At 38.2% G+C, this 22,843-nt stretch overlaps 1 protein-coding gene across 1 annotated transcript in view; it reads left to right on the forward strand.

The window, feature by feature from the left end:
* CNTN4 (contactin 4) overlaps positions 1–22,843 on the forward strand; it is a 366,552-nt gene that overhangs the window by 257,676 nt on the left and 86,033 nt on the right. The window contains exon 10 of the mRNA XM_027863966.1: positions 20,647–20,774. Within this exon, the coding sequence (XP_027719767.1) occupies positions 20,647–20,774 (128 nt within the window). The remainder of the gene's footprint in view (positions 1–20,646; positions 20,775–22,843) is intronic.

Consider the following 22,843-nt stretch of genomic DNA (forward strand, 5'->3'; position numbering starts at 1 on the left):
TGTGTGTGTGTGTGTGTGTGTGTGTGTGTGTGTGTGTGAAATTAAGATAGCAGATGGTTTGTCTACTTCATTGGAATTTTGAAAAAAATGACTTCTCAATTAAATAGTGTTTTTGTTTTCAATTTTGTCTCTTTGATTTTCAGAATTTCTACTTTTATGGTTGGGACTTTTAAAGCTGTTCTCTTTTTAGCTCTATGCTCAATGCATATATCTCTTTTTAGTTAATATATGTCTAAATAAATTAATTGAAAAGCTTTTCTTAAGTCCTTACTCTGGGCCAGGCCATGCACTAAGGGCTGTGAATGCAAATAAAAAAAGAAAGAATCCCTACCCTCAAGGAACTTAAATTCTAATAGGAGAAAAGAATATATATAGGGTAGTAGTGGCAAAGGAAAGGATTTTTGGTCTTCGAAGTCACAGAGGTGATGAGTTGTTATATAGAATAGTAAATTGACACTCCCTCTCAAAATAATGGTGTTATTGATTTGTTCAAAGGTAAAATTTTCCTCAGAAAAACTGTATCCCATATATATAAGTATGATGTCTCACTGTTGTGCTTTTCTGATTGTTATGCTTTTCTTTGAACTCTTCTTTATCTATAACATTGTTTGTTCTTCATTTGATTCTATGACCTTTCTTCATATTGCTTTTATTGATTACATTTTTCTAAAATTGTTATATATTTGAAGTCATTCTTCCACCTCTTTCCTGTAAGGTACTTAAAAAAAATCCAAGCCTAGTTCTCCCGCTTTGTTTCTTTTTGCCTTTATTTGTGAGTTATTTCTGCCTCAGTATAAGATCAACTTATAAAGTTTAGAGAAATTCAAAGAAAAAAGTATACCCTTAAGATTGTCACTTGATAAGCAACAAAGAGCTATCCCTTTTAGTTTTTCAAACATTCTGTTCAAATTTGTAACTTTATTCATTTTTATTTTTCGTTGATGTATTTAAGTCTGACAGAGGATGTTGAAGTCACCTGTAGTTATTTCCATGCAAAGGCTTATTTATTTTTCTTTAAGAATTTTGGTTCTATGCTATTTGTTGTGTTTGTGTATATATGTGTATATGTGGTTTTACACGCATATAACATATAAATATATATTATATATGTAATACTGATTTTGTTTTATTACCTATGGCATATTTAAGCATAATGTGATTTCCTTTCTTTTCTTTCTTCAACATATCTATGTTGATTATTGTTTTGCCTGAAATTGTGAATGTTACTTCTGCTTTTTGAGATTCAATTCCATGTGTTCAGTTCTTCTTTTCTTCCAGGAATTATGCTAGATAGTGGGGATATAAAGGCAAAAATGGAAATAGTCCTTCCCCTTAATGCCTTAAATTCAGCTGGAGGATTTACCTGGTACATAGTAAATTTTACTCCTACTCCTCATTTTAACTCAGTCTAAATGCTTGTTTTTATATTTCTTATATACAACAAATTAATGACTTTTGCTTCCTAATCCATTCTGTTATCTTGCATTTAATTAGCTTATTCCATTTCAATTCATGGTTATGATTCTTGGGATTATTTTCCTCCATCAAGTATTGTTATAACATATTTTTTCCCCTTTTGAAAAAAAAAAGTGAGATCACTAATAGGTTTCTGCATTGCTTGGAACAATCTGATCCCAGTTTCTTATTTTCTCATTATCTTCCAAACCCAGTCTCGAATCACTGAGTCTTATACCCAACCTTTTTTTTAATAAGTTCTCTGTAGTTTAGTTTGTTTTTCTTGAGACATTTTCCCCCCACCCCTATCTTGAGCTCTGAAACCCCTCATCCCCTGCCCTTTTGCTACTTTGTCTTCTGCTTACTTTAATCAACATTTTCTACTAAAATATTTTTAATTTACAGTTTTCTATTCAGATAAGAATTTGGTTTAAGCCCTTCCCTTCCCATACCTTTATCTTAACAACATTCACCTGTGGCACCCTAATTTCAAGAAATGTTAAGCTCTTTCTTCTCCCTTTTTCTTTCCTCTAGGGTGCTTCTTTTTGAATCTTCTCTCTTTTTGTTTCTCTAATAACTCTTGGATAAGCTGGAACTCCCAAGGAACAATAAATTAATCTTCCCCTTTCTGTATGCAAGTACTGGATCAATATCCAATTCAAATTTATCTTTCTTAAATTTATTTTCTATTTCTTCCCTCCCACACCTTCTCCCCAAAAGAATCATATATTCCCATCTTTCTTTTCATTCTACATTGATCATGAGTAATCCTGTGTTGATTTAGGACGTAATTTTTTAATAAGTTATTAGGTTCTTCCTGGTAATTTGTAGTATTTCTTCTTTTCATAGGAGCAGTGAAAGTTTGTAATCATATCTCTGGGCAATATAAACCTCTGTTTTCACAAAAGTGCCATATTGTGAATTCTGTCTTTCTGTTCTTTGTCTTCTAGTTCCCATGCTTCCAAACAATTTTCTTTTATGATAGCCTGAAACATGCAATTCAGTTGTTTGTTTGAAATTATTATTGTTGTTACTTCATCATGAATTTATGGGAGGCTGATGTACTTGATGTTCTTCAAGCTTCATTTTCCAGGTTACTTATTTTTTATAGAAGATATATCACAAGTTCCTTTTGGGGGGAAGGGCTGTCTTTTTACTTCTCTAGTTATTCCTACATTATTGAGTTTTGATTTTAATACCCTCAACCTTCTTTTTTTAGGTTGTTCACAGCTTTAATAAGAATTTCCAACTACTTTTCTAAGTCATTGATTATCCTTTCAAGTTTTTCACTATGCACTCTTATTTCACTTCATATTTCTTCCTTCAGTTCTTTTTATGAGGCTTTCCAACTGCTCTTGGGAGGGAAGTGATTTTCTGGACAGGTATTCTCTCTTCTGAGACTCTAGTTGTAGTTATTATAAAATTATTCTCTTCTCTTACTGCAAAGTATTTTTCATTATATTGGGAGTTTCTTTTGCCATCCCTTGGTTTTTTATCTTCCCCTGTGGGGATTTAGTTTTGAGGGTTTCTTTCCTTTCCCTTTGTTTTTAGTTGTTGTTATTTTAGTTTATTTGGTGTATTTTTAGTTATTTTGATATTATGAAAGAGACATTTGCTTATATACAATATGCCAATCTGCAACTTACTGGAAGTCACAGGTATTGGATTAATGGAGCCTGATTTCTAAACCCAGGTCCTCTAATTTATTTTTTTTTAATTTCATCATTTTACTAGGTCTTTTCATAAGTGTTCCCCCCACACATCCCACACACACCTTTGGTTCCTTTGAGATGTATATTCTCAAGTATATATGTATTTGCCTGACCAGTCAGGGTTCATGTTGATGCTAGATTTCCAGAAATTAACCACGTAATGAAACTGATTTTATTTTTAAGCAAAATTCAATGTTAGGTTACACAGAATCATGAGACAGGCACATTGACCAAGAAGATACCCATGGCCCCTGATTCCTGGAATTTATAGATGTAGTAGACAATACCAGCTAAGAATGAATCAGTATCATTTGGGTCAGTGAAGCAGAACTAACGAACTGGCCTGTCCTTCTCTAGTACCAAGGGGTTTATACTTCAAAAGATGACTGAAAGGAAAAATACTATTAGTGCCCTTATAGCCCTGATTGACTACTTTGCCATTCTCTTAACTTCTTTGCCCTACCCCTTCATCCATGACTCCAGCTGTAAGTCATTCCAGAACCCACCCAAGATGGTTAGGCAGCAAGCAGAACCATCACCATCTAGAGAGCCCTCCCTGTTTGACTTAACCCTTTGCCCAGGATGCTTGCTTGCATATAGGTCTTGGATGAGATGGAAATAAACAACTTCATTCCTACTGATGAGAGAGGACACCACCAGGCCTTAACATCTGCCCTGCCACAGCCTCCTAAGATCTTCCAGGCTTTATCATCCCCCCTGCCTCTACAATCTACAAACCCCTAGCACTCTCTCATCTTAACTACCTATGCAACATAACATAACACTGGGCCTTGCCAACTGCCCTGCTCCTGCATCCTTAAGACTTCCAGATCATTCCATCTCCCCAGCAGCTGAACTTGTTTCGGTATGCTGTCTCTCCCAATTAAAGTGTGAGTTTCTTGTGAGCAGGGATTTTCTTGATTTTTCTATTAGTCTCTCTAGTACTTCGCACATAGTAAGCATTTAATAAATGCTTTCCCATTCATTCATTCATTCCCTAGTATGGCCTTGAACTGTATGCCTTTGCAGGAGTCAAGAGATTAGGCATATGCCTAATAGCATTATGTGGCATATGCCTAGCATATCATTGGTTATAGAGCTGCTATAGAAAGCAGACCCTGCCGAATCAGTCTTGAGCCGTTACTCTACTTTTGTCATCTGAGTAAGCGTTTATCTCCATTACCCTTTCCTAGATATCGCACCCACTTTTAAGCAACACACAGGCTGCTGGGAAGCTATAGCATCCAGACCTTGGTCACTCTTTGCCCTCCTCCCACAATTTACCATCTGGATTGTCAGTTCAAGGAAGCAAATTAGCAGGTACAGGGAAACTCATAAACGGGTCTGAGATGATCCAGCAGTGATTATACCCGGTGGCAAAGGGGCACAAAGCAGATGATTATAGGGAGCACATAAATAACAACTATATCCATCTACCCACGCTGAGAATTCATAAACTTGCCACGCAAGTTCTGCCTGGATAATAATGCTTGAGAGTATCATTCTGGCTCAGCCTAGCAAAAACGATCGGAACCAGGTCCAACACTCAGATTTAATAATAATAATAATAGTAATAATAGCCAATATTTACATAGCACTGTGTGCCAGGCACCGTGCTAAGTACTTTACAATTATTATCTCATTTGATCCTCACAACAACCCTAGGGGGTAGGGATTATGCCCAACTTTAAGATGAAGAAACTGAGGCAAATAGAGATTAAGTGATTTGCCCAGGGTCACTGCTATAATTATTTGAGGTCAGATTTTAAATCAGGTCTTTGTGAGTCCAGACCATCCACTTACCACCTTGCTCCTGAATTTATGACTATAGTCCTTGATATTGTTAGGTTTTGTGTCCCCTTATCCTTATGTGATTCCCTCTGAGCTCTATCTGTGAGAGTAAAACCTAAGTCCTGTTAGTGTGGATTTTGAAGAGCATGTGGAGCTCTTTGGAGGAGATCCCATTATTCTTGTCCTTCTGTGGGTTGCAAGAATGTATTTGAAGAGAGACCAGTTACTTCTTTCAATTAAGAAACTGTCCCTGGCAAAAAGGCTGACCCAGTTTAGGCTGTGGTTAGTGCAGACCTGATGAGTCTTTAATTTCCTTTCCTCTTAAAGAGTGTATGAGTACGATGAATTGGTTCCTAAGGCCTTTTAGGTTATTTCTGTCAACATTCTCTGTTGTAAATTACAAGATATAACAAGGATATGGTTCTGTTTCCTTCAGGTCAAATCTTGGGCGGAGCCAGGGGCAGGGTTCATCAGAAATAAGAGTCCCTTTTTCCTCAATGGTTGGAGCCTCACAATGGCATTTGAGGGCAAAAAGCAGCAACCTGGCATAACAGTTCTAAAGGAACTAACTCAGGGAGTTATACTCAGAACCACAAGTGGAATGGAGCTCATTCAGAGGGTCAAGAAGGGCAAGGCAGTAAGGCTTATTGATTAGGTATAGAATAAAGAATCCAAAAAGGGAGGAGGGAAGGAAGGAAGGAAGGAAGGAAAAGAGGGAGGGAGGGAGGCAGCAGAAGAAGGAAGGAAGGAAAAGGAAGGAAGAGAAAAGGAAAGAAGGAAGGAAGGAAGGAAGGAAGGAAAGAAACATTTATCAGATACATGTTATGTGCCAGGTACTGGATAAAAGTTGTGTTGAATGTGTTATAGTCAGTAATTTTATTTTTTCAGAGTATACATTGATTAATCACTGCTATGGTCTTTAAAGATTTCAATTAAGTTTCAAATAAAAAATTAAAGATACCCTGACAGCTTTGCTATATTTTTATAGCTATTTTTTTTTTCTATACAACAATCTCCGAGTAGGCATGCAGGTCAACTTTTCATGTTGTTACATGCCTGTGTTTAAGCCGACTCAGTCATACCCTATTTTTACAGAAAAATGCTAAAATAGATATTGCAGTGAAGGCAAAGGTGGGTGGTCATGAATGACATTTCTTTAACCTGCAGAGCATATAGGGATGGGAGTGGTAATTGAGTGGCAGCCAGAGAATCCTCTTGAACACAGAGATGTTTATTCAAACAATGTAAGGAGTAATTAAAGAGAAAAATGTGTATTTGTCTTGCCCAGCATATCATGGGTTTTGTTTCAATAGTTTAAGCCTACTTTGCAAAAATCATAGTGAAAAAGATTTACCTGGCCACAAAAGCATCTTCTTGGTCCTTCTGCCCACCAGAAGATTCATGAGGAATAAATGAAATTTGCATTCTCTATACCTTCTGTAGGATAGATTTGTAGTTACCCTGGGTGAGTGGATGTTTTCATGCCTGCAGTATGAGGTAATATAAACTCCTCTGCACACAATATTAGACCTAAATTGAATCAGTTAAACAAATAGAAGTTTATTTCTCCTGTCTGATAAGTGTTTCAGATTTGGGCAGCTGTCTCTGAAACCCAGACTTTTTTTTAGGCAAGTTGAAATCTAGAGGTTGTTCTGTGATACATTAAACCTAAATCTTACCACCAAAAGCAAATTATCTCTTGAAGAATTTTGTCACCAGGGTCTCTCTTCAATAGGGATGTCAATTTCTGCCACAAAGGCTTTACATGGGAGGATCAATGGCAGGTTTATCTGAAATTGCCTCTGAGTGTATTTCTTCCAGTTGACATTCATTTAAATTCTTGATCTAATCCATCTCTTCTTGTAAGAGGGAAAAAGAATCATCTTCTAAGTGAAATCAAAGTAAAGATATTTTTCTAAGGCAACCAAAATGAACAACTTTCCATTGGTAGTGTGGAGACTAGCTAGTATTATGAAATGATCTTTCTTTTATGCCATCAATGAAAATACTTGACCCTTACCCCAGTTACCCACCAATATCCTTGCAGAACTAAAAAGTATAAATACCATTTTTTTTAAAAATAAAGTTTGTTTAACTATCTATATTGGAAAAATGAACAGAAAAAATGAAAGGAATATATGATTAATTGAATTAGGGTTCCTACTCAATCTAGAGCATTTAGGCTAGAAATGTCCTCCTTTCCCAATAATCGAGCAGGTTATTTTATCTGAATTATCCAGACATTTGCTCTCACTCTCTGTGGACAGATGTCCATACTATGCCAGTGAAATTAAATAACATGTCACCATTCCTTTGTTTCTGAATGCAAAATGGGATGCAGTCTGCACACACTCAGGAGGCAACATGTAATGACCTCTGTGTGATATTCATTTTAATTCTTCTGAGATTATTTTATTCCATGTCTCAGTCCTGTATAGGGTATAATTGTTTTAAGAAAATGTTGAATTAATGCTGTATCACCGAGAGACTGATTTATTAGACCAATGGTCTCCAAAATGAGGTCCTTCCTCAGGGGTTCCTCAGCTATGGCGAAACCTCAGGTGAGCCATGGCCTGACCCCAAGCCTTGTGTGATCAACCAATCAAGGGGTATTAAGGTGATTTGCATCCTACCCTCCCTGTAATACACAATTATGGGGCTTGTATTTGAAATAATCAAATCTACCCTTTCCCCTCAACATTCTCTTATTCCCAATTCCTCTTCTGAAAGTTACCAACTTCCCAATTTCTGATTATGGCTACCCATTTCTGGGCATTAGGCAGTTGCAATCTTGATACCTATAGAAGCAACTTGCACAGATGTCATTAAGAAAATTGTTCTTCCTCCAGCATACTGCCCACTTCCCCACCAGATCACCTTGTAGTTATAGTGGGAGGCATCCCTCAGAAGTATGTACTGTGTTTGGGCAGTGACTAGTGAGTAATACCCACCTGACCCATTTTTATTCTGCCTATGACAGAGTAGCACAGGATGAGCAGAAATGAGGGGCTTATACCAGATCACAGATTCTATTACTTTACCTTTCCCCCAAATGCATTCCCTCCTCCAAACTTCATCATTACTGTCTAGGGTACCACCATTATTCCAGACACTCAGGTTTACAACCTCTAGGGCATCTTCTACTATTCTCTCTCACCCACATATCCAAACAAGTGCTGAATCATGTTGATTCTACTGCCATATTTGTCCTCTTCTGTCTACTCACACAACTACCACCCCAGTACAGGCCCTCATTGTACAAGGGTCTCCTAATGGTCTCCCTGATTCAGGTCTCTCCTCTCTTTATCTCTTCCTTTACCAAAGTGTTTTTTTAAATTACTGTTTGTTTATTTATTTTTAGTTTTCAGCATTCACTTCCATAAGATTTTGAGCTCCAAATTTTGCCCCATTTCTCCCCTCCCCCCAACCCCAAGATGGCATGCAATTTGATATAGGTTCTACATATACGTTTATATTGAACCTATATTCACATTAGTCATGTTGCAAAGGGGAATTAAAACCAATAGGTGAAACCACAAGAAAGAAGAAACAAACAAACAAACAAACAAAAAAGAGCAAATAATGCTTCAATCTGCATTTAGACTCCATAGTTCTTTTTCTGGATGTGAACAGCATTTTCCATCATGAATCCTTTGGAATTGTCTTGGATCCTTGTATTGATAAGAAGAGATATGTCTGTCCAAGTTAGTCATCACACATCGTGGCTGTTACTGTGTACAATGTTCTCCTGGTTCTGCTCAAAAAGTGGTTTTCTTAAAATGTAGGTTTGGGCATGTCACTTCCCTACTCCAGGGGTGCCACATTGATTCTAGGATCAAATGTTATTTTAAATTTATTTCATTCTTTTTAAATGTATAGTTTGTCTACATTTTATAATAGATAGATTTGTATAGTGTATTATCATATAATTATTATAATTATAATTTTAAGTAAATATACATGTATTAGGGAAAGTATGATCTAAATTCTTTAACTGATAAAGGTGTATGATCAAAAAAGTTTTGAGACCACTGCTCTGGATCAGAGATTTTATAGGTCCTTTCATCTCCTTTCTCACTCTGCATCTTCCTAATCTTGCATTTGGGAACAGATGGGACACTTCAGTACATATCAGCCTTTCAGTAGGAAAGAAGAAGAACTTAGAAGTCAAATTAGGCCATGGCACTGTAAGCAAATCTGATTTGAAAAGAAAAGAAGGATTTTGTTAGAGAAAATGCTAAAACTAATGACTACATAAAATGCGTGGATTACCTGTGGATTTTAAGTAGCTGCAGCTATCCTGGGCCCTACCAATACTAAGAAGTAAAACAACAAATTCACAAAAAAAAAAGATTTCGAGTGAGAGGGTTTGCCTGACTGTAGCTGTGGATAGTTCGCTTTACCTCTTTGGTCTCAGCTTCCTCATCTACAAAGCAGGAGGGCTAGGATTATATTTAAAGATGTTTCCAGCTTCAAATCTAAAAAATTAGCCTAATTAACAATTTTTAACAGGAGAGGGCAGGTAGGTGGTGCAGTGGGCTTGGAATCAGGAAAACTCATCTTCATGAGTTCAAATCCAGCCTCAGGCACTTACTCGCTCTATGACCCTGGACAAGTCACTTAACCCTGTTTGCCTCAGTTCCTTCATTTATAAAATGAGTTGGAGAAAGAAATGGCAAACCACTCCAGTATCTTTGCCATAAAAGCCTCGAATGGGGTCACAAAGGGTCAGACAGGACTGAAATGACTGAACAGCACAACTGTAAGGGAGGAGGAGAAAGAGGAGAAGGAGAGGGGATGGGGAGGAAAGGTGGGAAGGAGAGAAGACTAACGGCGGTGAGAGGTGGTAGAGCTTTGTCTCATCCTCCCCTCTGTGCATAGGAACAACATTATGGTAGCAGCTGCAAGAGTAACATTGATAGTAGCTTAGAGAAAGGAAAGCCAAAGCAGCTATATATAAGATGGTGATAGGGACTTTTTTTGTTTGTTTTTGCTTTTTAATTTTTTTTAATAGCAAGCACTGAGTACTGAGGAAAGATACAAAGATACTAGAAAGATATAGATGTAACCTGAGTCTCAAAGCCCACCAGTATGGGATTCACTCCATCAATGAGGAGAAAGTCCCATGCCAATGGGTTTCCGGCTCAGCTTACACAGAGGAACTAGCAATCTATGATTGGCTATGAAATTCTTCCTAGAATTTCCTTTAAAGGAAATCATCCAGGCCACCCATGTCTTCTTTCTTCTCTGGACACTACTCCTGATTCTCTGGACTTCTACCAAGTCCCTAATCTGGTTCCCTCTTTTGTCCCTTTGTCCCTTTTCAATTTCTTTTTATATGTTGTCCTCCTCAATTAGAATGTAAGCCCCTTAAGGTCAGGGCCTGTTTCTGATTGTATTTGCAATTCCAGAATTTTGCACAGTGCTTGGCACCTAGTAAGCTAAGTTGATTTCACTTGTTGACTAGTTGACCTGACTTAAGATGAGTCTGGCTGGCACTCATTTCTACTTATATTCTATTATTCTGTTAAAGACTTTATCTTCTTGATTTCATCCTATTTCTCATCAACACCTGTATTTGACCTCAGCTTTTGTATTTCCTTGTGCCTTTTTGTTTGTGGTATAGGGGTTTTGGGCTCATCTGGGAGCCACACAAGAGAGACTGACTTTTCCTAGTGCAAGGTCTCGATCCCCCCAATTCATTGTTAGAATTTTTTTTTTCTTTCTCTCTCTCACTGGGGGTATCATCATGAACCATTCATATATTTCTTAACAATATCTATGAGGACAAAATTGCTATGAACTTGGGGCCTTTAAATCTGGCCACAAACCTAAACCTGTTACAAACCCTAGTGGCTACACTTGTAATAAGGAGCTGGGCCCTATTTTCCTTGTCCGGGAGAAAATGCAAAATTACTTTTAAAGACCTCCAAAATCATCTGCTCCTTATACTGCTTCTGCCCTTTGTCTCAAAGGAAGCTAAGGATGTCCCCAAGAACCATCAAGAAATACAAAGATCTCCGCTGGAGGGATAGCCTACTTTTTGTATCTATAGGAAATTACCGAGTTGGCATCTTTTGTTATCAGCTCCTAGTGCCCCCAGAAAGAAAAATCAGCATTTTTAAAGGTCCTGTGTCTCCCTTCTGGCTTTGATTTACTAGACTGACAAAGTCAGTTCTTCAATAGCTATAACCCAAAGCCTCATTTTAAGAAACAGAGATTCAATTTATCTCATAATTCCACCTCTATGTTCCCAGCTTCTATGGATCCAGAATATCCAGGTGACAGCCAGAAACCCAATGCTTTTGAATTCTATAGATAATTTCCTGCCTGCTGTAAATGAAATGAAGTCTCTCTATAGGAAAAAAAAAAAAGAATGAAGTTCTGTGTCACATTTTTATTTTTACCAGTTGATACCTTATCATTTTTGGCTCTTCTCTGATGCTATCAATGTTTAAAAAATAGCCTGCAGGTAGGTCAGTACTAACCTGTTCTGAACTAGGAACAGATTAACATTTTCAATTCTTCTTATCTAATATAATCAGTATCCACGGGTATTAGAAATGGCTCAACGTTCCATAGCAGGCTAATCGTTTTGGGTCAGTAAATGGGGAAATTTAAGAAAAAATGGAGCCCACAGTAAGAATTTGGAAAATCCTACTTTTCCCTGTAATCTCTAAGTATAAAGAATAGCTAAGTAAAAATATGAGATGGATTCAGTCCCTGGTAATCATGAGGACTAGATTAAGGAAAGCCTTAATTGAAAGATCAGGATGTGTGTGCCCTGCCCTTGTCTGGGGAGAAAGAATAAAAAATAGAAGGGAAAAAGGAGAAACAAGTGGATGTCATGATTTTGGCTTTGAATGAAGCTCAGGGATTCCTTGCTTTCTTTCTAATTTACATCCAAGATCAAGTATTTGTTTTACAAATATCTTTTGGCTCTTTATGGAATTCCATAAAAGCACATGGAAAACTGCAAGTCAAATTGTGTTTTCAGCTTTTCTGAGGATTATGTCAGATAAAAGAAGCGGAGCCAGTTGCATACATCTTAAGATAGTCTGTTTTTACATACTTGAACTTGTGTGATGATTTCCATGTCATAATGATATTACTTGTAAGATACTTTCATTGGCATGATGGCTAATGTTAATAACACTTGCTGGCCTTTTTAAGATTTGCAGAGCAATATAATTGTGTGTGTGTGGGTGTGTGGGTGTGTGTGTGAATAGATATATGTCACAACAATCTCACAACAACTCTGTGTGGTAGTTTCTATTACTATCCCCATTTTAAGAAAAGGAAAGTGAGTCTGAGAGAAGTTAAGTAACTGCCCAGGGACACACAGCTGGCAAATTTCTACATTAGGACTTGAACTCAAGTCTTCTTGACTCCAAATCTAACACTCTATCCACTGTGCTTTCTCTGCGATTGATGGTCTTGGAAGCTGGCTTCCAGCAGGGCAGAGGTGTCAAGCATGTAGCCAGACAAGCCATGGTAACCAGCAGCACTTGAGAGTACCGGGGGATATTTAACAAAATAAATAAAAAATATGTGGTTTTCTAGGTCGACGTGGACTAGCAAGGATCCTTATAAATGGTTTGGTGGTCCCCATTTCTCTTTGTATTGGACACCCCTGAGTTAGAGCGGTAAGAGTTTAAGTAACTTGACAGGATCACATAACCAATGTTTTCAGATGGATTAATTCAACTGAAGTCTTCTTGACAACAAGGCTGACTCTCTATCCATTACCTTATGCTGCCACCCATAAAGATTCTTTCATTCTTTTTTTTTTATTCCTTCTCTTTTATGAGCAGTGGACCCACACAGGGCCATACGCACTTCTAGGCTTGCTTGACCTTGAACGCACATTGATGGAGAAACCACATGCTGCATTACTTTGTTCATGTACAAATATGAGATCTTCCCTCATCCTCATATAACCTCACATGGAGTAACACCAAAGGGTCAGGACAGATCTTGTGTTTACATGGCATGACTGTAGGGGTAAAACAAAAACGTATGAATGGGCTGGCCTTCTGTAGTGCCTGGTCTCACTGTTAGAGATACATTCTTTTTGGTTAAAGCTTTACACAAGAGGAGGGTAACAGAATATCATCTATGATTATATTTTTTTTGGTGTGGATTAGCTTATTCCCATGACAAGGAATGGGACAGGCAAACACCGATAGAAGGGAAAAGAGGGAATGTGTGGAGGTCCCTGGTGACAAAAATCACAGTGAAGCAACCTAATTTGGGATTCCAAAGACCGAGAGGTATTATGGCTGTGTTGTGTGGGTTATTTCCAGGGCAAGAAATATAAAATGAGGAGATGACACCAAAAATCTCCACCTCTTAATTTTGCTCAGGACTGTCCCTGCCCCGGGTTAAGCACTTGACAGTTTATTTGTTTATCTATTTTTACATCTACAGAAGTACCATCTGGCACACTGAAAAAGCAAGTTACTACTAGGTCCTTCATGGTCTGAAAGAGATGAATCACTTCCCAAAGTGTTCAGCATACTTCTGTGGAGGACGGAAACTCAACACAAGTGCCACCTCATTTCCTAGGTTTCAGTTGACAACATTACACAAATTTTAGTCAATTATTTTGTAAATAGGAATATGATTAACTCTTTGAAAACTACTTTTGCCAAGTTGTATAAAATTTTGGAAAGCTGAGAATCATTGTGGTAATCAGGATTTGATATGACTATTTTTGTCAGTACATCTGCTCTCTGGAAAATAATCAGATAATGTTTATTGAACAATTTGTGTGTAAGTGTGTGTGTGTATGTGTGTGTGTTGTATACATGAAAAACGTATCTACTCTGTCTCCCCAGGATTGGTTTAGTGCGGCTTGTTTATTTATTTTTTTATTGATATGATGATCAGAAATGGTACCAGAAATCAGACTAGAAGGTTAAAGGTTGACAACTACTGTTTTCAATGAAGAGTTATGATGAAGATGCTAGCAAATGACTAAACCAGAGGACATGGGCTTAAAATGATATGGGAAAGATTTTAGTTGAACATCATAGATAGAGATTCTTCACTATTCAGAAGATTAAAGACAAGAATGATCTCCTGACAGAGTCCCAGAGAGGACTGTTGACCAGTTTCTGGTCCTGTTCAGTACTAAGTTCTGCCCCACTTCGTACCCTCAAAATGATGAGGCTAGTCTAAGAATTTGACAAATGGATTTACCTATTCAGTTCTTGGCTCTGGCCTCCACCCTCTTGGCTCCTCCAATGTTAAATCACTGACTGGGTGATTCATTGATTGGTTATAAAACATATTGTATAATGTGTTAATCATCCTGTTAAACTCTCAATATGTTGTCTTTCAGGCAAGCCCAAACCCCAATGTTCAGTTTCCTTCACAGCCACTCCATGCGGAGCTAGCAAAGTATACACCCCAATGCTGGTGGATGGGCCCCATCTCTTGGTACCCAACAGAATTGTAGAGATCCTGCTGGTGTCTCTTGAGGCAGAGTGGCCTCTCCAAAGCAAATTGTACCTAGGGCTTGGGACTCATTCCAGACGCCTACCATTTTTTCAATCCCTAATGTTTTTTTTTCAAATACATTCATATAATTTGAATGTCTGTCCCCTTTCATATTGCTAAAATGGGAAAGGTAAAGGCTTTTCCCTATAAGGAATACATATCCTGAGTTGCCTAGTCCTATTCAAGTAGCAGGAGAGGAAGAACACATGCTCTAGCTTAGCAGGATACCATTCTCCCAATCTCTGTCAGTCAACGAGCATTTATTAAGCCCTTATTGTATACCAGGAATTGTGCTCACTGTGTTGGGGATACAAATACAAGCCCTGCCCTCAAGGAAGTTACATTCTAATGGGGGAGGGGCAGTAAAGGGGGAGGAAGAAGTGCAAGAAAAGAGGTACCCACGCTGGAGCAGATGATTAAGTTCATGGAATCAGGAAGGTCTGTTTTATGGCCCTTCCCCAAAATGGAGTTCTTCCCAGAACTCCCCATATGTTGTCTTTCTTTGTCTTTTCTTTGGAGAAGGGACCCACAGGGGTAGAATCAGGAGGCAGCTGAGACAGGGTGGCTAAATCTGGAGTCATGGTGATTCAGTCCCTTTTTCAAACTTCTCATGCCTCAGCTTTTCTCACAATTTCCCACTTGGGAAGCCTTGGGTTGTGGGCTGGGCATGAGTTTTACCATGAGACTGTTCAATCTATGACCTGATTCACTTAGATCTTCAGTCACTCAAAAGTAAGGGTCTTAATTAGGGTCCTTCTAATAATATCCCATGATGAGAAAATCATCAGATACAGGTCATAGATTCCAATTTAGGAATACTGCTTAAAGGCAGGTGTTCCATAAAATGGTTTTTATAGCATATACATCTATGTCACAATCCTTCCCTTGCAAAAGACAATCGTTTGCAAACATTCCACCCTGACTATCCAGGTGATGAGACAGAGGGAATGAGGGAATGAGGGAGATTATAGTCACTAACTCTGAAAGGGTTTCAGTAGATGTAACCATGAGGCAATGGGGGAGGGAATGGACTGTTGTCCTACTTAATAATAAGGACCAGATGCTGTCAATTATGTGCTGTCTTCAACCCCTCTGACCACTGTTTAACACCAGAGGGTTGCACTTATCGGCCAAGGTTGCTTCTTTTCATCTCCTGCCCTAGAACACCTGGCACTTGGAAGTTAAACACTTACTGTTGCTTCCTGATTCTGTAGCTATAAAGTACCAGAATGTTTGGACTTGGCATCCTCGTTCCATAGCAGTGAATTCAATGTCACATCAGACCAGCCTTCTCCACCTGTTGTTCTGGGCAAAATTCTGAGTTCAGAGATTCATAAGTTAATGTTCAAGTAACAGAAATAATCACATGATATATTTAAAAGGAAAAAAAATAGCTCAGGAGTTTAATTAGTCTTTAAAGGGTTTGTTAAGAACTAGATGGAGTTGGGGCAGCTAGGTGGCATGCAGTGGATAGTGCAGGGCCCTGGAGTCAGGAGGATCTAGTTCAAATCTAGCCTCAGACACATAACCCATACTAGTTGTGTGACTTTGGGCAAGTCACTTAACCCCAACTGCCTTAACAAAAAACAGACAAACAAACAAAAACAAACTAAATAGAAGATTGGCCTGTGTACACAATGGCCTATAAAAATTGCCTACACTTTTTCCAGGAAGACAGAGTTGCTGCTTCAAGCTATACTTTGGTCTGAGCTCCAGTAGTTGCTTATCTTAACACAGAACCTTAACAGATCATAACTCCTAAGGTCTATAAATCCCACTCCTTGTAAGTACCCCAGGAGGAGGAGAAGAAAAAGGAAGAGGAAAGGGAGGTGGAAGAAGTGGTCTTCCCTGCTAGACCAGTCTTCTCTCAGGGTATGGTGATTACCAAGACAGGAGGACAACTCTTCAGTATTAGCCACCACACCCAACTAGCAAAAGGTGGGCAGAATATCCCCAGAAAACTACAGTTAGGTCCTTTTGACTCCTGTTTCTGGGGTGCAGATCCAAGTTTCGTGTTACAGATAATTTTATTCTATGTATTAACCGACTTACCTAGAAATGAATTTGAGCCAAGACAAAAGGTAACCTAAGAAAGCCAGGTCAGTGTTATCCAACTGCCTGGTTCATATTCCTCTCTTTATGGTGCACATCTTTCAATAGTAAAGCCTAATCACTTTGTCACTCTATGTTGGATGGTAAAAGGACTCAGTCTCCACATGTTTTACAAATGAGGAAACCGAGGCTCAAAGAAGTTACTTGCCTGTGGCCAGGTAATAACTCCCTTTCCGAGCTGGATTGAACCTTGTTGCCTTCAGTAAGAGAACTCGGGTCACTCTCCTTGACCTGTTACTGCCTCATCATCCCCAAAATGATGTAAACCAGCAAAAGAAGACTCCCCAAAGACCACTTGGAAGCTTTCTCTAGGAGACTGACATCACGAAACTTGGCCCATCTTGTAAGACAGAAGCATTCTAACTATGACCATAGAAACAGTTATACAGTCAACATTTGCTACTCCTTTGAAATCTCACCAAGTTGTGGAGTATTTTAAGTTCTTTTTACCTTGGTTCTTACAGCCCATTAAAAATGTATTGGCTGACATATTTCAGAACAAAAATATGCTTAATAATGCCTCATTTAATTTGAACTTCTCATCTAGAAAGAACACTTTCAATGGAAATGCTTAAAATGGTCAATATCAAGAAATTTTTTATACCTAATTAGTGGTTTTTAAGACCCTCGGTGATCAAAAATAGGCTTTCTCTTTGCTTAATAGGGAATAAATCTACACACACACACACACACACACACACACACACACACACACAGGATGATATTACTAGAAACTCTTGTAGGCCTGCATTAAAGATTCATTTCAGTACATCATCAGGGCAAGGAGATGACCATGGAGTTCTGAAGGCTATGCCATATTGGAGTCCAAATCATGGCAAGCCCTACGAAACTGGGAAGGCTTTGAGCATGCTCATGGTGTCAGGTTGGATGTCAGTCACCAGAAGGTCAGCCTAGTGAAGTCTGGAGAGGCTTATGCCACAAGGTGATAAAATTTATAACTACAACCACTCTCAAATATGAGGCATTAAAGCCATAGGTGGTAGTAATCTATGCAAGTCGAGAAACTCTCTACAAGACAAAATGATGGATACTTGAAGTGCTCCAATACTATTTCTTGTCTTTGAGCTACAAGGAAATTAAAAATACTTACTCAAGGATGAGTAGAGTAGAGAGCATGATACATTTGGAATAATAGGAACTGAACTTGAATTCTGGCTCTGCCACTTCCTAAGTGACTTTAGGCAAGTTGCTAAACTGCTTCTGACCTCAATTTTCTCATCTGTAAAATGAGAAGGTTGGAATAGATAGCTAACATTTTTGTTGTTGTTGTTCAGTTGTGTCTGACTCTTCATGACCCCATTTGGAATTTTCTTGGCAGAGATACTGGAGTGGTTTGCCATTTCCTTCTCCAGCTCATTTTACAGATCAGGAAACTGAGGCAAACAGGGTTAAGTGACTTGCCCAGGGTTACACAGCTTGTAAGTATCTGAGACTGGATTTGAACTCAGGTCTTCCTGACTCCACGCCCAGTGCTTTATCCACTGTGCATCAATGCCCTATCTGACATTTACATAGCACTTTAAGGTTATCAAAGTTATTTACATGTTATTTCATCTGATGCTCACAACTATGTAGGGTAGGTGCTTTAATAATAACCTAGTGATGTTCTGATAAATGTTTAACAATTGGCTCTCTAAAAATAAAAATGTGTGCAGGGTACAATTTAAGTTTAATCTTCATATTTAACATTTGCATCACTTTTCTAAGGCTAGACAGTCAACAAAACAGTAAATTGACCCCTGATGTAAAACATTTGCCAATTTCTGAAATGTAAATGCTCACTCTGAAAATTTCATGAAGGATTACAAGGCACTTTACATATATTATCTCATTCTATCCACACAATAACCTTGGGAAATAGGTCTTTTTATTCCTCACTTTCCTTATGAGGGACCTAAGTCCTTGTTATATATAAGTTGTCTTCCATCTCAAAATTGACAATCCTTGATTCACATGTGCCATGAATTTAAATATAGATTAGAACATAGGATCTGGACCCATATGAGCTCTTATAAATCACTTGATCCCAAACCTTCATTTTATACATGAGAAAACTGAGGTTCAGAATTGTTAAGAGGTTGATCTGGAATCTCAAAGTCAATAAAGATGGTAACCAAGACCCAGAGCCATGTTCTCAGACCCTAGATCCACTGCTTTTCCTAGATCCAGGCTGCCCCCTGTAAGTCACCTGAAATCTACCAACATTGATTAATCACACGACAAGCGTTTGTTAAATGCCTCCTATAAGTTAGGCGTTGTGCTAGTTGCTGAGGATACAAAAGGGAGAAAGTCCCTTTCCTTAGGGAGGTAGCATTCTACTGAATATATTACTATGGCTATAACAACCACAGGAATGATAATAACAAGCGAGTAAAAACAGCCTCTAAAGGCCTATGTCTTTATTTAAAATGTGTATATATCTGGTTTAATTTTGCCTCACTTTTTAAGGCACTAACTAAATGCTAGTAATAATAACTCATATCCAGCATAGAAAAAAGCTCCAGGTAAAGGATATGATTTATGTACTTTAAGAGTTCTGCTATCCCCTTAATGTGGGATATTCTCTCCTTTAGTGCAATCCACCCTTCTCATTCAGTGTGATTGTTAGCCATCCAATCCATCATTACAATGTGAATATGGCTATGTGCATGGACATGACCACAGGTTGTTACAAACTTTGGCAGTTGGGGACAGGCTCTGATGGGTTCTATCAAATTGGACTTCTTTAAGAGTGGTCCTAGCAAGAGACTGAGTTCATTATTGCAAGGGCTCCTCAATCTGTCAATAGTATAAGGTGACAGGCCCTCAAAAATATGCAATCTTAAGCAGTAGTAGAGTAGTAGAGGCATGGCACCTAGGAATAGATGTGACAGTCTTTCTGTCCCCTCTTGTCCCCACCACACCTGTAGTATTGTGCTCAGCCCTGAGTGCCAAATATTAGTGTAAACTACACATTATCTGGGGGTGGGAAAAGGAGCCACAATGTGGAAAGATGTTATACTCACACCATATGAGAACCAGCTAAAGGAAATTGACTTTTCTAGAAAAAGAAGTCTCCAGAAGGATATAATACCTGTCCTGACATATTTGAAAGGTTGTCTGGGTAGAGAAATTCAACTTAGCATCATAGTTTCAGAGCTGAAAGGTTTCTTCAAGGTCTTCAAGATTAAACCCCTCATTTTAGAGATGAGGAAAGAACAGAGAGAGTTCTACTTGGCCCCAGGAGGAAGAACTATGGAAAATGAAGATATGTTGCAAAAAAGCAAACTTAGGCTTGATTGGAGGGGAAGGGGAGGGGAACTCCCTTAAAATTAGGACTACCCAAAAGTTATCTTGGGACAAAGAAGGTATTCCCTCACAAATGGCAGAGATCTCAGAAGAAAGCGGTGTAACTATTTCAGTTTAGCTCAAAGGCCATTAAGAGCCTTTCAAAGCTAAGTTTCCATTAGTGTGAATAATGAATCCCCTTGAAGCGGTCATATTATTTGAATTCGCACTGCATATTTCCATTGGGCTGGAACCAATGACCATATTTTACATAATTATAGCTTCAAATAGTGCAAACTAGAATACAAGCAACATTTCAGATAATTCATTATTCATACTAATGGATTAATGAGGGGGGGATAACTTTATATGTATGAAACTATATTAGATACTTTGCATACAAAGTCAAGAATGAAATAGTCCCCACATTCTACTGGGTGTATACAAGAAGTATACAGATAGGTAAATAAAAGATAATTTTAGGAGAGGAGAGCATTAGTCACTCATAAAATGGCCAGTATTGTATCATTATTCAGGCACATTGTATAGGGGTGTGTTCTTTAAGTACGGGTTAGACTAGGTACCCTTTGACGCACATTTCTATTCTGTAATTCTGTGATTCTTAGACCAACTCATGTAAGTATGAGCGGGTATCACTAGTAGGCTGGATATTAGGTGATTAATTCCATGACCATGACAACCAAGCAAAAATATACAATTTGAAAAGTTAATTTCTACTTGAGTAGGTGGAATACTGTTACTGATTTTTATCTTTTTTTTTCAGAATTACTTTTTCTGAAGATGGAAGCCTTAGAATTATGAATGTGACAAAGTCCGATGCTGGGAGTTACACTTGTATCGCAACTAATCATTTTGGAACAGCTAGCAGTTCTGGAAACTTGGTGGTAAAAGGTAATGGCTAAACTTTAAATGCTTTATTTCTACTAATGTACAGTATTTCATCATGTCAAGTACTGTGATTTTCTGCATGGGGGAACTCCTGGTATGGAAACTCCCTCCAGTGACACAGACCACAACCAGTCTATAATGTGGAGCCTAAATGAGTTGCCTGTGTCTAAGATAAATTAAGTGACCTGCCTACTATGACCGCACCACTATTAAGTGTCAGAGACATGAAGGGCTTATCTGAGACCCAGTTAAGAGACATTTCTTATAAGGTGAAGAAATCCTGTAATTTATATTGCAGCCTATGGATGCCACCATAGTGATAAATTAACCCATCACAGAAAACATGGCATGATTAATAATTCTTAGAGCAATGCTCGTTCCGAGTATAATCGAGATGTTATCTTACCCTGGAATCATCCAGTAGAATTTTAAGCCATACAGCATAACTCATAGTATTGTAACTAATGTTATCTTCTATCCTTTAATTAAATGTCTTGCTATTCTCTATGGAACTGAAATTCGTGTCTAGGAATAGACTCTACTAACAAATTAAAAACATAAAATTTGAATATTATGTTCAATGTACTTGTTTTAAGCTGTGGAATTTATATTTTTAAAAAATAACCACTCTGATTATGCTAAGTTAAAGATACAGATTATTATGCTAATAAAATTTTCAATCCCCCCTGTGCTCTGCTTTAGTTAGTCAATGGGCCCTGCCAATTTTACCCTATTGTTTATGGAAATGGAATGGAAATGTTTATGAAAATGTTATCCCCACTCACACTCCTTATAACTTGGTATAATAGTCATTCACATTTCTATAGCACTGTAAGGTTTAAAGTGTACTTTCCTCACAGCAACTGTCAGTCAATCAACAAATATTTATTAAGCACTTACTGTGTGTCAGGCACTGTGCAAAGATCTGGGGATACAAAAAAAGGGGAAAAAAAATCTCTGTTCCTCCTTCCAAAGAGGGAGACAATACATGAATAACTGAGTATATAGAAGATATGTACAAAATAAATTAATGGAAGGTAATCTGAAAGGGGGAGGCATTAGAAGCGGGTTGGTGAGTCCTAACAACATTGCAATTGTTGTAGGAGTTTGTGTCATCACAAATGAGATCATCTTGATTATTTCCATGAGAGCAAAGTTACAGAATTGTGTTTTCTTTAGAGAATCAAAGGCCAGATGTCCCAGAAGTCTAGAAGGTTCTGAGCAACAATACTCAGCAATCACCATGAGCATGAGACACAAATCAATTCACTTGTAGACAAGCAAAGAAGAGCAGGAACAAATATTGCTTAATTTGGGACTCTAATTCAAATTCTAGCTCTGCTACTTAATGATCTGCATGGCTTTGGGCAACTTAATCTCTGGGAGAATTCAGTTTCCAAATCTGTATATTAAGGGTTGATCAAAGGGGTAGTACCCTTATCACCTCAGTGACGAGATGAAATGAGATCATCTCAGTCAGCTCAAAATAGAAATGGATATTTCTTAGATGTTGCTTTAGAAAATGGCAAATTGGCATTATCTATGTTGTATTGTATTTTTATTTATTTTGTTAAACATTTCCCACTTATATTTAATCTGATTCCCACTGATGATCTTATAGGGAGATGAGTCTTTGTTTGGGACACTATATCTTTCTATAGAGGGTATGTGACATCTTAGTCTCTAATCAGTGACTGTAGGTGCTGGCAAAGCACTTTTAATCCCACAAACTCATAAAATGCCTTCATCTTTACTGAGGAAGGGGTGCTGAAGTAACTTGTGAATCTTAGGTCTTTGGGCCCCATTTTTAACAATGAGCACAGGGACAAAGGAACTCATCTGGAACCACACAGAAGAGATGAGCATTCGGAGTTGTGCCAAGCAGAAGCAAACATTGGTGCTAGTCTCACACTGCTTTCAGGACTGATGTCTCCTGGTCAGAAGTGAGATAGATGTATAAGAGTAGGGTAGGGAACACCTTGTGGAAACTTCCAAGAGGCCTGCCTGGATCTGGTGATTCAGGGTTTTCCCCTAACCCCCAACTTCCCTGGTGGTAGGTAGTATTTGTGGAT

Source organism: Vombatus ursinus, unplaced genomic scaffold (assembly GCF_900497805.2).
Source record: "Vombatus ursinus unplaced genomic scaffold, bare-nosed wombat genome assembly UNPS02014773.1, whole genome shotgun sequence".
In the NCBI taxonomy this organism is placed as follows: Eukaryota; Metazoa; Chordata; class Mammalia; order Diprotodontia; family Vombatidae; genus Vombatus; species Vombatus ursinus.